Source organism: Phyllobates terribilis, unplaced genomic scaffold, assembly GCF_046119375.1.
Source record: "Phyllobates terribilis strain yellow unplaced genomic scaffold, ASM4611937v1 Scaffold_11__3_contigs__length_659146591, whole genome shotgun sequence".
Lineage (NCBI taxonomy): Eukaryota > Metazoa > Chordata > Amphibia > Anura > Dendrobatidae > Phyllobates > Phyllobates terribilis.
In genome coordinates this window covers 200,912,290-200,927,928 of record NW_027362771.1, presented here as the reverse complement: position 1 = coordinate 200,927,928, position 15,639 = coordinate 200,912,290, and the positions used below count along the sequence as shown (strand labels likewise).

Sequence of the window (15,639 nt, the reverse complement as noted above, 5' to 3'; positions counted from 1 at the left end):
ATCACAGTGAGCTCGGCCCGAGCTTCGAGCACCCGAGCATTTTAGTGCTCGCTCAACACTAGTGTATACCATGTTTGTGTGTATACCATGTTTGTGTGTGTACCATGTTTGTGTGTGTACCATGTTTGTGTGTGTATACCATGTTTGTGGGTAACTGTGTTTGTGTGTATCATGTTTGGGTACCATGTTTGTGTGTGTATACCATGTTTGTGTATGTACCATGTTTGTGTGTGTACCATGTTTGTGTCTGTATGTGTACCATGTTTGTGTGTATACCATGTTTGTGTGTACCATGTTTGTGTGTGTATGTGTACCATGTTTGTGTATACCATGTTTGTGTGTGTACCATGTTTGTGTGTATACCATGTTTGTGTGTGTACCATGTTTGTATGTGTACCATGTTTATGTGTGTATCATGTTTGTGTACCATGTTTGTGTGAGTGCTATGTTTGTGTGTACCATGTTTGTGTGTACCATGTTTGTTTGTGTGTACCATGTTTGCGTGTATACCATGTTTGTTTGTGTGTGTATACCATGTCTGTGTGTGTACCATGTTTGTGTGTGTATACCATGTTTGTGTGTGTACCATGTTTGTGTGTATACCATGTTTGTGTGTACCATGGTACCATGTTTGTGTACCATGTTTGTGTGTGTACCATGTTTTTGTGGGTGTACCATGTTTGTGTGTGTACCATGTTTATGTGTGTACCATGTTTGTGTACCATGTTTGTGTGTGTACCATGTTTGTGTGTGTACCATGTTTGTGTGTGTATGTGTACCATGTTTGTCTGTATGCCATGTTTGTGTGTACCATGGTACCATGTTTGTGTGTGTGTACCATGTTTGTGTGTGTACCATGTTTGTGTACCATGTTTGTGTGTACCAAGTTTGTGTGTGTACCATGTTTGCGTGTGTACCATGTGTGTGTGTGTACCATGTTTTTGTGTGTACTATGTTTGTGTGTGTACCATGTTTGTGTGTGTACCATGTTTGTGTACCATGTTTGCGTGTGTACCATGTTTGTGTACAATGCTTGTGTGTGTACCATGTTTGTGTGTGTACCATGTTTTTGTGTGTGTACCATGTTTGTGTGTGTACTATGTTTGTGTGTGTACCATGTTTGTGTGTGTACCATGTTTGTGTACCATGTTTGCGTGTGTACCATGTTTGTGTACAATGTTTGTGTGTGTACCATGTTTGTGTGTGTACCATGTTTTTGTGTGTTTACCATGTTTGTGTGTATACTATGTTTGTGTGTGTACCATGTTTGTGTGTGTACCATGTTTGTGTACAATGTTTGTGTGTGTACCATGTTTGTGTGTGTACCATGTTTTTGTGTGTACCATGTTTGTGTGTGTACCATGTTTTTGTGTGTGTACCATGTTTGTGTGTGTACCATGTTTGTGTACCATGTTTGCGTGTGTACCATGTTTGTGTACCATGTTTGTGTGTGTACCATGTTTTTGTGTGTACCATGTTTGTGTGTGTACTATGTTTGTGTGTGTACCATGTTTGTGTACCATGTTTGTGTGTGTACCATGTTTGTGTGTGTACCATGTTTGTGTACCATGTTTGCGTGTGTACCATGTTTGTGTACCATGTTTGTGTGTGTACCATGTTTGTGTGTGTACCATGTTTTTGTGTGTACCATGTTTGTGTGTACCATGTTTTTGTGTGTGTGCCATGTTTGTGTACCATGTTTGTGTGTGTACCATGTTTGTGTACCATGTTTTTGTGTGTACCATGTTTGTGTGTACCATGTTTTTGTGTGTGTACCATGTTTGTGTGTGTATACCATTTGCATTTGAGTCCCTAACAGGACTAGTTGTGTCATTAACATGTCTTATATACTCAATTAGGCAATTGAACACTATAAGAAGCTACTGAAAATTCTAAACACAATTAAAATCTCTGAAAGGGGAGAAGTGGATGCACAGTTTAAGCAACTGGTAATTATCACTATAACTTTCAATTATTTTTTCCAGTCAGATGGGGATGGCCTAATTACTTGCTTTTATTGTTTTACATCCTTATGTAACATTGGCCTGTTGCCAAGTACATTATACAGTGATTAAAACAAATCATCCTGAAATAGTCTTGCATCTAAAGTTCATTTTCACGAGAGCCTATAAAATGGAATGCAGTAAGCTCATTTTCCTAACAAGCGTGGCTTAAAGTATTGGCCACATTCATGAGCAGGTGTGGAACTATGCAATGCGAGACAGGGAGCAGGCCCATAACAAAATGTGGCACACAGTACTGCATGTCCATGTCACATAGGTAGTGCGGAATTCCATAACTAAAATAACACATAATCACAACTAGTATGAGCAGAATTTAGGGAGCAAAACTGAAAAATAAAAATACAGTAGCTTAGATGGTCTCATAGAAAAAAGCTGCGTAAAGTCTGGTCTTGTCACACTTTGCAAATACATCCGGTGATTCCAAACAGTTGATATCAAGATGTGGCATTATGTAATGATTTTTTAAGCAGTATGAGTGTTATTAGAATGTTTAGCTCATAAGTTTCTCTGTTTGGCAATTTACTTTACAGTTATTCCTTTTTTTCCCATAATAGATCTGTTTTATTTTTCAGCTTTATGAAACGCACTATCACTTGGGTATCGCTTTTCAAAATGTAAATGGTCATGAGGACGCTGTGCGGCAGTACACTAAGGCATTACAAGCCTCATCCATCCGCAAGGTATTTGGAACCCAAAGTGAACACAAGCTCATTGTTCATACAGATGTCATGGCTTTTCCTTTGGAGAAATGCCACCGTACATCCCATTTCCACTACCATTTTCCGAACTATTATGTTTAGTACATTTTAGAAATAATAGTTTCCAGTCATTATCGTACCTGATTACAATATGTACGTAGAAACATGAGAAACATGGATGTCAGGATGACCATAACAAGTGGTCACATAGCCAACATCTTTTATCTGAATTTCAAAGACTATAGATGACTATAGATAACTGCACAGCCACACAGGGGTTTAAGGGTTAAGGGGTCCCACTTACACCCCAAAAGCAGTAAGCAGCTTTTAACACAGACACATAAAGGCATGCATCGTGATGAGCTATTGGAGGGCAAAGGTCCCATATACTATTCTGACACAGCGGCCATCTTCTGTCTGCGTCCACCCCTGTGTCACGGTGACACCCTATGTACATATGAACATGGTATACAACTCAGCAACTCATACCGTATGTCATTTGAAACAGAACAAAGAACTACTCTGTAAGAGCAGCTTCCGCTCTTGGAGACATAGCAAGTCCAAGCACTTAATAATGTCCATTCATTTGTATGACAGACTTGCCTTTCCATGGCAATAACACCTGATCCATGATGGTTAGAGAAGGCAAACCAGTAGCTTCCAATTAAAGAAGGATTGTCTTAATAAAACATGCCATATAAAGTCATTAATTAGTGTCATTAGTCCTGTTTGCTATTGCTACTTTAAATGGGTTGTCCTGAACTGGGCAATCCCTTAAGGTAGTCATATACAAAAAGGACTAATGACTGCTAATATATGACTTTAAATGGCATGTTTTATTAAGCCAACCCCTCTTTAAAAAGATAATGTGTCTCATGTGCAATAAAAAAAGTATACTAATCTTAGGGCATGGCGCCATTCCAATGATGCTGGTGCTGTGTCTGCGCTATATATTCCTATATCACATGAGCACTGCAGCCTACTGGAGGCTACTGATGGGCTGCAGCCTTCACAGCTCACCATTCCAGGGCATAGTTCCAAATGTGAGATCCTGCACTGGGATATGTGGATCTCAAGTGTGGTGCACAGAAAAAAAGCACTAATAATAATCCATATTCAAATATATGATAATCCTTATTATTACAAAAAAATTAATCAACCACGAAAAATGAAGAGTTAAAATGTAACCTTTAGGTTATGTTTAGTGTTGAGCGAACATGCTCCACACTGCTCGGTACTCGCCCGAGCATCACGCTACTCGGGATGTTCGGCGAGCACCGAGCATTTCCGGGTTACTCGGGCGGGAGCTCGGGTCTCCGCCCTGCATGTTTGGCGCTCTTTACAGAGCCAATGAACATGCAGGGATTGCCAGCCAGTCACTGTAATGCCGCAGCCATGTTGTTTGTGGGCATTACAGTGATTGGCTGGCCGCACAGCGTCACCTCGAGTATTTAAAACCGGGCGCCGCCATCTTGGACACAGTCACTCCGGATCAGACAGTGTAGGGACAGCGCTGCTGATTTAGGGAGAGATATATCCTGCAAAATAGTTAGTGTAGGGTCTGTAAAGGCTGCCAGATCAAACAAACAGTCCTTCTCAGGAATAATATCCATCCCAGGTATATCAGGCAGGCAGGCATGCTGTATAGGAGACGTAGTGGTTATACCAGCAAACGCTGCATTACAGTCCTGTGTGCTGCTCCTGTTGCTGAAATTGCTGGACTTAGCTCCAGGTCCCGGGGGCCAGGAAAAATCCTTTTTTTTTATCTAAATCCTCTTTTTTTTTTCCTCCTTCACAATGTACAAATACCCATCTTATTAACCTTTTGGTGCCCCCCCCCCCCCCAAAAAAAAAGTGTGCCTCTGATTTTTCAGACACAAATATATCTGTTGAAAATAGTCTGGTGTAGGCCAGAGAGACAGAAGTGTCCTTTTGCTGTTCCACGGTAAAAAATCTATATTATCCTGCTTTTTGCATTTTTTGCTGTAAAAAAAAAAAAATAGTGTCTCCCTGATTTTTCAGACACAAATATATCTGTTGAAAATAGTCTGGTGTAGGCCCGAGAAATGCAAGTGTGGTTTTGCAGTTCCACGGTACAAACCTCTGTATTATCCACTTTTGGGCCATTTGTATCTAATAAAAACAGTTTGAGTGTGTCGCTCACAGTTCAGCCGCAAATATATATATATTTTAAAAAGCCTGGTATACACCAGTAAATTATAACTGTGGTTTTGCTGTTCCACGGTAAAAAATCTCTATTATTCAGGTTTTGGTAGTTTTTTCCGTAAAGAAAAACAGTAGTGTCTCCTGACTGTTGTGACACAAAAATATATCTGTTGAAAATAGTCTTGTGTAGGCCCGACATCCAAGTGTGGTTTCGCAGTTCCACGGGTCAAATCGCTGTACTATCCAGTTTTGGGCCTTTGGTATCTAAAAAAAAAGCAGTTTGAGTGTGTCGCTCACTGTTCAGCCGCAAATATCTCTATTTAAAAAAGTGTGGTATACCCCAGTAAACAATAACTGTGGTTTTCCTCTTCCACGGTTCTAATCTACTCTTTATTACCCTTTTTCCATTGATAGTGCAAGTGTAAGCTATTTTACTTCATTTACAATGGGAAAGGCGCGTGGCAAGGGACGTGGAAGTGGACATTCTGGTGATGGTTCGTGCAGAGGACGGGGCCGTGGCCAAGGTGAAAATGTGCCACAACCAACAGCCACATCTTCTCGCTCCCACTTCTTGACCGAATTACAAGGGAAGCACAGAACAACACCAGTATTGAGAACTGATCAGTGTGAACAGGTTATTAATTGGATAGCAGACAATACTTCCAGTTACCTGGGCACCACCACCTCCGGTCTGTCTTCCACACGGTCAACTCTTAGTAGCCGTGAGTCTCGACCGCATACTCCTCCTCACCCTGATGCTTCTTCCTCCCACCATGCCGAGTGTCGTCAGACAGCAAGTGATCCCACACTTGGACACTCTGAAGAGCTGTTCACTGGTCCATTTCCATATTTGGGCCCCTTGCCTGATACGCTTGAAGTGGTGGAAGAGGAGATCCCATGTTGCGATGCCCAAATATTTGAACAGCCACGGCCACAGGAAGTCGACGTTGGCAATCTGTCACAAGAGGTGGACAATGACGAGACACAATTGCCAGGAAGTGAGGAGGAGGATCGTGGTGTGCAAGTGGAAGAGGAGGAGGTGGTGGATGATCTAGTAACTGACCCAACGTGGAAGGAGGACATGCAGAGTGAGGCCAGCAGCACACAGGGGGAGGGAGGCAGAGTACCCCAACAGGCAGGAAGAAGCAGTGTGGTGGCCGCAGACAGAAGGCAGGCAACCGTTCCCCGAAACACCAACACGAGAGACATTGCCAGTACAAGCGGTAGGTCTTCCAGAGTCTGGAATTTTTTTAAAGACTCTGCTGATAACCCCAAAAAGGCCATATGTTCCACCTGCCATGCCAGCATCAACAGGGGTGACAAAACTACCAGCCTGACCACCACCAGCATGATCAGGCACATGGCAGCAAAGCACCCGACTTTGTGGGGCGAAACCCAGGGTCCACGACCAGTGTCAGCGGGTGTCACCACTGCTTCTTCCACTCTTGTGCGTGCAATAGAACCCCCTGTTGTGTGTGCAAGGCAATCCCCTGTCCATACTGCATGTAAAGATGCCCCCTCCTCTCAGTCTTCACTTGTTATGGCAGTTTCTCAAGAAACAGCATCAACGTCCACGTCCACGTCCCACCGCAGCGTTCAATTGCCCATATCCCAGACCTTTGAACGAAAGCGGAAATTCGCAGCTAACGCCCCACAGGCCACAGTCCTAAATTCGCACATTTCACGACTGCTTGCATTGTAAATGCTGCCTTTTAGGCTGGTGGAGACGGAATCCTTCCGCAATCTTATGGCGGTGGCCGTCCCTCGATACTCGGTCCCCAGCCGACACTATTTTGCCCGGTGTGCCATCCCCGCACTACACAAGCACGTGTCCCAAAGCATCTGCCGTGCCCTCAACAACGCAGTTACTGGGAGAGTCCACCTGACAACGGACACGTGGACAAGTGCTTGTGGCCAGGTATGGTACATCTCTCTGACGGCACACTGGGTAAACATAGTGGAAGCCGGGACCCAGTCGGACCTTGGGACGGAACACATCCTCCCCACACCGAGGATTGCGGGCCCTATGTCAGTCAGAGTTGCCCCCACAGTGTACAGCTCCTGCGCATCCTCCTCTTCCTCCTCCTCCTCATGTTCAGCCTCCATCTCAGATATCACCACATCAGTTACAAGCTGGAAGCATTGCAGTACTGCCTCCGCCAAGCGGCAACAGGCTGTGCTGAAACTCATAAGCTTAGGTGATAAACCTCACACTGCTTCTGAGTTGTGGACAGCTGTGAAAGAGCAGGCAGATCTGTGGCTGAGACCGCTGAACCTACATCCCGGCATGGTCGTGTGTGACAATGGCCGTAACCTGGTGGCGGCTCTGGGGCGAGGTGAGATCACACACGTACCATGCCTGGCTCATGTGCTTAACCTCGTGGTTCAGCGGTTTCTTAAATCGTACCCCGAGTTGCCAGATCGGCTCGTGAAAGTACGCCGCCTGTCAGCTCATTTTCGCAAGTCGGCTACAGCTTCCGCCGCCCTTGCTGTGTTGCAGCAGTGTTTGCTGCTTCCGGCACACTGACTGGTGTGTGATGTCCCCACACGTTGGAACTCTACCCTCCACATGTTGCAAAGGATTTGTGAACAGAAGAGAGCAGTTGTGGAGTACCAGCTGCAACAAGCCCGTCGATATTCAGGTCAGACTCCACACATAAGACCTCAGGAGTGGACCTGGATGTCTGACATATGTACCATCCTGACAAACTTTGAGGAGGCCACCAAGATGGTGAGTGGCGATGACGCCATCATTAGTGTCAGCATCCCACTTGTCTGTCTTTTGCAACGCTCTCTGCAGAGAATTAAAGAGGAGGCATTGCAGCCAGAGTATGATGAGATGGATCAAGAAGCTGTAGCGGGCGATTACACACAGCCCAGCCTCATCTCATCCCAACGTGCATTGGGGGACAATGAGGGAGAGGAGGAGAAGGAGGAGGAGGAGGAAGAACAGGAGCTGCTATCATGCGTTGTAGACGGTAGTACCTGTACAAGTGTCATACGGTCGGTTCAGCGTGGGTGGCCTGAGGACAGGGGGGAGGAGGAAGAGGAGGAGGAGGAGGAGAGCATGGTCAGTCGTCATCTTGGTGAGGACACGGAAATCTTGCCCGTTACCAGTCTGACACGCATGGCTAACTTTATGTTACGCTGCCTTAACCGTGACCCTCGCGTTGTCAAAATGTTGGGTGACAGTCATTACTGGTTGGTGACACTTGTAGACCCCCGCTACAAGGAGAACTTTCACTCTCTTATTCCTGAGGTGGAGAGGTCTACAAAAATGGGGCAATACCAGAAGGCCCTTGCTGCAGAACTCTTAAAAAAATTCCCATCTGAACACGCTAGCGGCAGAGGTCACAGTTCGTTGCCCAACCAAGGCGTACAGGCGAGAGAGATGCAACTCCAATCCAGCAGAGGCAGGGGAACACTGTCAATGTTCTGGGACAGTTTTCTGACACCCGCCCAGCTTACAGGCCCTGAGGCGCGGGGTACTCTCACAAGGAGTGGAAAGTTTCAAAAGATGGTGAGGGAGTACCTTGCCGATCGTACCAGCGTCCTCCGTGATTCCTCTGTGCCTTTTAATTATTGGGTATCCAAGCTGGACACTTGGAATTAACTCGCTCTGTACGCCTTGGAGGTCCTGGCCTGCCCTGCCGCTAGCGTGTTATCGGAGCGTGTTTTTAGTGCCGCTGGGGGAATTATAACTGATAAGCGCACTCGCCTGTCAACTGACAATGCTGACAAGCTGACCCTTATCAAAATGAACAAGGGCTGGATTGGGCCAGACTTCTCATCACCACCAAATGACAGCAGAGTAACATAAAGTCAAATCCACTGTGTTATTTCGGGAGGTGTATTCACATGCACCGCTTCACACCCACACATGGGTATACGCTTCCTCGTTTCGGCTGTTTAATCTTCTTCTCCTTATCCTCAGCCTCCACCACCACTATACCACCAGGGTGCCAGCATTGCAAGTTCCTCCGTCCTAATTTTTGGCAGCTTTTGCTGGGAAAGCATAAGCAAATACCATGGGACACCCACTCCCCAATAATGGGACTTATGTTTGTAATATGCTGTACTGCATGGCTCTTGTAAGGGGCATTGTAAGTTGCTCCGTCCTAATTTTTGGCAGCTTTTGCTGGGAAAGCATAAGCAAATACTATGGGAGACCCACTCCCCAATAATGGGACTTATGTTTGTAATATGCTGTACTGCATGGCTCTTGTAAGGGGCATTGCAAGTTGCTCCGTCCTAATTTTTGGCAGCTTTTGCTGGGAAAGCATAAGCAAATACTATGGGAGACCCACTCCCCAATAATGGGAATAATGTTTGTAATATGCTGTACTGCATGGCTCTTGTAAGGGGCATTGCAAGTTGCTCCGTCCTAATTTTTGGCAGCTTTTGCTTGCAAGGCATAAGCAAATACTATGGGACACCCACTCCCCAATAATGGGACTTATGTTTGTAATATGCTGTACTGCATGTGACTCGCCCCCTGGGCCATGTGTACACGTGTGTGGGATACCCGGTGCCGGGTCTCTGGGGTCTGTAGTCTCCGTGGCGGTGACCCGGTTCCGTGGCTCAGGCTGGTCAAACCAGTGGCAATCTTTCTTAGGTTTTGAGGTTAATTGTCCGACTGGGCCATCCGTGGATTGCGGTCAGGGAGTACCACCGCTGCGAGGCAGACCGCTGAGGCTGGTGTTGAGTGCGCAGCATAAAATGGGATAACTCCCCTCGGTTGGAGTATAGCCTCAGGGCAGTGAGTGTGGATGATGGGGGTGATGGTGCACGAGCGCAGCAGGAATGACTCAGAGTCTTTGCAGTGCAGTTCAGGGTCTTTACTGATGATTATAAGGTAGACCCTCCCGGGAGTACTGGCTAGCATAAGAGGCCTGGTCAGTCTGTGAGCAAGCAGGAGTTCCCCTGGCCAGGTGGAGTTGTAGGCCTCCCCGTCTGTCTGCACTCTTCCTGGCTACCTTGCTGTAAGCGGGTAGAAGTAGCCCACGTCCCTGAGTGTACCGTGTAGTGCTCACCCGTATGGCTGGTGACTTGGGGCCTTCTGTTAGCCTCCGCTCCACGACGGCGGTGCTGGTCCCTTGCTTGTGACTGAGCCTCCGGGCTTCTATGGCCAGAGGACCTGAAATCCCCTGCCGGCTGGTTTCTGCTGCTGGATATATAAGTCCTCACAGCTTCGGACTCCTGTGTCCGGTTCCTATTGTCTTCTGCCAGGGCGAGCTCTGCTCAGCTTCCAGCCCCTCGTCTTTAGCTCCTAGCTCCTACAGAGCTCCTTGCTGTTACTTTCCCTTGCTCTCACTCTGACTCTGACTGTTCTCTGTTCTCTGACTCACTCAACCCCACCCCAGATCCAGTTTATAAGGGCAGAATTCTCCCCTCCCAGGACTGGGGCAGGAGGATGTTGCATGTTTAAGGGATCCTGACCAGGAAACCTCCCACTTGCTCTCCGACGTAATCTCTATTACTGTGGTGACCAGACCCCTGGGGTGCCACACATGGCTCTTGTAAGGGGCATTGCAGTACCTCATAATTTTTGGAAAGCATTCCATTCACTGCTTAGGCCAACAGTGCACAGGAGACCCAGTTGCTATAAATGGAAAAAAAGGTTTAGTTAACGCCCTCTGACCTCCATGTCATTTCCAAGGGGCATTGGAGTGCCTCGAAATTTTTGGTAGGCATTGCACTCACTGTATGCCCTATAACTGTGTAGCCGAACCGCTCCTTTTGTTACAGAAACATATCCTACAAGACATATCTGGTTGACTGGCCTGATATTGATGTGAATGGTCCCTGTTCCTCCTGCTCTTTCTCCTTTGCTTTGTTTTAACGGGAGTCATAGAACTTGGAGAGTAGCAGGAAAACATCCAGCCATCCTCGGAGGAGGTAGGATATGCGCCAAAACGCTGACCTCCTCAGGCCTAGCCGCTACTACATACATGCGCTTGCATTACAACAAAACAAAGCAGATGATAACTTCTATCATCCTCATCATGCTCCTCACCTTGGCACTCTCAACTCCCCTGATGGAGAAGCCAGGGCCCACCGGAGGAGTCTGATAGTCCGGTGGGCTCGGCCAATGCTGCCCTAAAGCAGGCCAGGCTAAGAAAAGTGTGGGAAAGGTTACCGGTACAAATAGGGGTGGCTGGGGACCGAGTATGGACAGCCGGCCACCCCCTGGAGGCTGGGGAGCAAGCGGGGACACCCGGCCACCAGGCGGCTGGGGACTGAGTTTGGATACCAGGCCGCCGACACAGCCATGGCGTGGTGGCCAGATTCCGCCTCCACATGCCTAAAAGGCCCAATTTAAAGTGCAAGCAAGCAGTATAGTATTGCAGCCTGGGGGTGGGTGGGTGGCAGGCTGCATACTTGCGCTTGCATTGCAAGGAATGGGAGAGGTACAATTGAACACTGCCCTGGGACAAGGACTTGAATGGGGATAGTTGCAAGTCTGCAACGACAGGTGCAAGGTGGGAGGCATCTTCGCATGTACCATGAACAGGGGTTTGGCATGCACACACTACAGCGGAATAGGCTCTCCTTCCCACTAAATGCACTGGGGAGGGCACAGGTAATGTTTTGGTATACGCGCTTAATCTTATGTATAAGGCACACCAGGACAAATAGGGGCGGCTGGGGACTGAGTATGGATACCTCGCTGCCAAAGCAGCCATGAGGTAGTGGCCAGTTTCGGCCTCCTCCAAACTAAAAGGCCCCATTTCAAGTGCAAGCTAGCAGTATGAATTGCAGTCTGGGGGTGGGTGGGTGGCAGGCTGCACACTTATACTTGCATTAAAAGAAAACATAGCAGATGCTAACTTCTGTCATCATCATCATGCTCCTCACCTTGGCACTCTCAACTCCACCGATGGAGAAGTCAGGGCCCACCGGAGGAGTCTGGTTCTCTGGTGGGCTCGTCCAATGCTGCCTAAAGCATGCCGGGCTAAGAAAAGTGTGCGGGGGGATGTTCCAAGGAGAAATGGGGGCGGCTGGGGACCGTTTATGGACACCCGACTGCCCCCGGCGGCTGGGGACCGTGTGGACACTCGGCCGCGGGGCGGCTGGGGACTGAGTATGGATTCCAGGCCGCCAACACAGCCATGACGTGCTGGCCAGATTCCGCCTCCACATGCCTAAAAGGCCCAATTTCAAGTTCAAGCAAGCAAGCAGTATGGTATTGCAGCCTGGGGGTGGGTGGGTGGCAGGCTGCATACTTGCGCTTGTATTGCAAGGAATGGGGGAGGTACAATTGAACACTGCCCTGGGACTAGAACTTGCATAGGGATAGTTGCAAGTCTGCATCTTCTGATGCGGCAAGGATCACTTATGATGGGCACACTTTTAGACAGTGACCTGGGAGTCAGAGATGCTTCCAGGGGTCTTCCCCATGCTGTTCCCATGTCTTTTCAGCACTTTATGCATGTGTCACACAGCACATGGCCAGATAAGGATGTAAAATGTTAAAATGACATTTCCCGGTGAATGCATTTGTCATAGTTGAAAGCAATACAAAAGTGCAAACACGCATAAAAAATGCTACTTGTGAACATAGCCGAAGGTGTGGAGGAGTATTTTTGTTTTTGGTCATTTATTTTAACTTATACACAAGTCTTTTCCCTGGAAAGGATGTTCCTTAACATATTTCACAGGAAAAAAGTTTCACTTTCGTTTTATTGTGAGCCTGTAAAAGTGGCTTAATACCTCTGACCACGTTGTTGACAGCAGTGACCTGGGGGTCAGAAATGCTTCCTGGGGCGATCCCCATGCTGTCCCCATGTCATTTGAGCACTGTCACTATCGTTTTGGGCACTTGTTAGGCTTTTAAAAGACTGCCGGGGGTGCCACCGCAAAAATGCTTGAGTCTCCCATAGTCTAACATTGGGCTCGTTGCTCGGGTCGAGCACCCGAGTATCACGGCGAGCTCGGCCCGAGCTTCGAGCACCCGAGCATTTTAGTGCTCGCTCAACACTAGTTATGTTCACATGTTGTGTTTTTGCTGCTTTTTTTCTTGCAGGCAAAACCTGCTCTCTTGGCACTAAAGAAGCTGCTTACAAAAAGTAGGTTTTGCTGCATTTATTTGCTGCGTTTTTCACGATCCTAAAGTTCAGCTTTATTACACCACAGAAGCATGAACAATGCAAGGTGTTAGGTCACCAATGCAAGATATATGTGAATCCATAAAACCATTTTAGAAAAAAGGGCAATTTGAGCAAATTATTTAGTGGAAAATATTTTTATGTCTGAAAAAATAGTGACTATTCTGAACAAAAAAGTTCACATGAGTTCATGAAAAAGTACACAACTGCAAATGTAACAGCGAGGATTGTTGAATTGGTTTGAGAATAGTTTACCTAAGACATTGGCAGTGCATTGAGTTTGTAAGACACTGAGTTGGTCAGGTGTTGTTTAATTTCACACCTTGGTCAGCCAATGTTTACTTTACACATATTACTAATTTAATTAAATTGTACTAATCCTAACTGCCATTCTCAGGTGAGGAGATCAACACATTTTGGTTTAAACTTGGGAAAATCACATAAATACATGTGTTTCACGTTCTGCTATACCTGCTTTTTTATCACTAAGAACGCAGAAAAACCTGATACCTGTGTTTTTTGCTGCGTTTTTGCACTTACTCATTGCTTTCTATGGGTGAAAAAACGCTGCAAAAACTCTGAAAGAAGTGACATACTGCAGTTTTCAAAAACACAGTAGTTTTTACAATTCAGTCCAGAAAAAAAATGTGTGTGCATGAGATTTCAAAAATCTCATAGCAAGTACTGTATAATGCAGCTTAAGATTTGCATAAAAAAAACACAGAAAAAACGCAACGTGTGAACATAGCCTTAATTGATCATAATTTGAAAAAGTACACAATTAAAAACTCCTATAGTCTTACACGTTTCAGGTCTCTGTAGGACCCTTATTCATAGTCATATGGAGACCTTATACACACAAGTCTGTAGGAGTTTTTAATCATGCATTTTTTCTTCACTTTTTTCATTGGATTAAAGATTACATTTTAATTTTATTTCATTATTCATTTATTTATTATTTATTTCATTTTTTTGTGATTGCCGGCTTTTTTTTACAATAATATAGATTATCATCAGTTCTACTGGTAGGCTGCAGTGTTCACATAACATAACAATGTCACATGAGCACAAACACATACAGCACCAACATTGCAAGATGGTGCTGGTCCTGGAAAGTGAGTATACCTTTTTGTCCTTACATGGGGCACCTTAGCATTTTAAAAGGAGTTGTCAAGTAGTGGACCCTTTTAATAAACTATGGATGAAATTTATTATTTATTTTACAACCTATTTTGAATGCATTTTGTTTTATTTTTACTTTTTAATTAATTTGTAGAAGTTGTGCACCATTCTTTCTTGTTGTTATTATTAATTTTTATTTTGAGCTTAGAAAAATAGGCTTGTCCCAGCATTTTCCCAGTTTTAGCCATGTATTGACTTGTGACTTCTTATAAATGCTGCACAAAATGTTGCAAACTCACTCCTATTGTGAAGTGGTATAAAAAGTAAAGTAACATTTTTAGACAGAGGTGTAACATCTTAAATCAAGTTGGCTGTCAAGTTGTACATGCAGGACAGCCTGTTATAAAGAATGGGAAACTAAGCAGAATTATATATATGTTTGTTGTAAAAGATTCTGTATAATTCTTATTTTATTCATTGAGAGCCCTGGTGTTTGTATGTATATGAGTCCAGTGGGCGGAGCTATCAGTGATTGACAGTTATCTCTGCATGCACAGTCATATAGCGAAGAAGGTCAATCACTGAATGGGACCGCCCATTGGACTCATATTTATATAAAGGCCAGAGATTTCAATAAAAAATACAAGTTTTACCAAAACTTTTCAGACGAAAATGTATATCAATCTGATCAGCTCTTCCTGCTCTATAACATCCTGCCTGCAGATCAGATACAAATTTTAACATGACAGATTAATTTTTAATATATGCCAGATTTATTAAATAAAATGCAACACTTTTGATAAATTTAGTGCAAATAATGGCAACTCAGCTAAAAGCAAACCTGACTTCAAAAAGTCCTCTCCTGATAAATTCCCCATGTATTTTTTTTTAGAATTGTATAGGTGATTTATTGAGAATGATAGGGTTTCTACTCAATGGTTTCCTATGAAGTACTGCATTATTAGCCATAATAATATTATATTACACACTCGCCGGCCTTGATGATGGAGTCAGACGCTCCTGATTCATGAGCGTCTGACAAGTGGCATTCACCTCTGTGCATTATCCCAATAATCTCAAATCTCAATGCCTAAATTTTGCGATGTTTCAACGTTTTTACGCCAGAATTCTGGCTTGAAAGTTTTGTTAAGTCGGGCCTTATATGTATTTGGATTGTCCGTTTCGCTCTCATTATTAGCATTTCTGCTTTATAAACATTGCAATATAAGAAAATAAATATTCTGGAGCCTGCTGCTAGCATCAAGCCTCCCTATATGCCCCCTCAGGTTAAAATGTTTCCATTTTTTACACACACACACACAATGCAATTATAAAATGAATTACATTGTCATCTAGGCATTGCCAGCGCCCTGTAGGAGATGTGCTGCTCTTTAGCCAGTTCCAATCCACCCCTGCTGAGTAAAATTAGTATTTTAATTTGAAATAAATTAAAGACCACAAAAGCTAATATCTGCAGATAGATAACATCATTACTACACAAAGCTTCTGTTTATTGCTCAG

General features: G+C 45.0%; 1 protein-coding gene across 1 annotated transcript in view; it reads left to right on the top strand.

Annotated features, from left to right (window-relative positions):
- LOC141165063 (uncharacterized) overlaps positions 1 to 15,639 on the top strand; it is a 123,342-nt gene that overhangs the window by 20,272 nt on the left and 87,431 nt on the right. The window contains exons 2-3 of the mRNA XM_073650709.1: positions 1,860 to 1,949; positions 2,597 to 2,704. Of these exons, the coding sequence (XP_073506810.1) occupies positions 1,860 to 1,949; positions 2,597 to 2,704 (198 nt within the window). The remainder of the gene's footprint in view (positions 1 to 1,859; positions 1,950 to 2,596; positions 2,705 to 15,639) is intronic.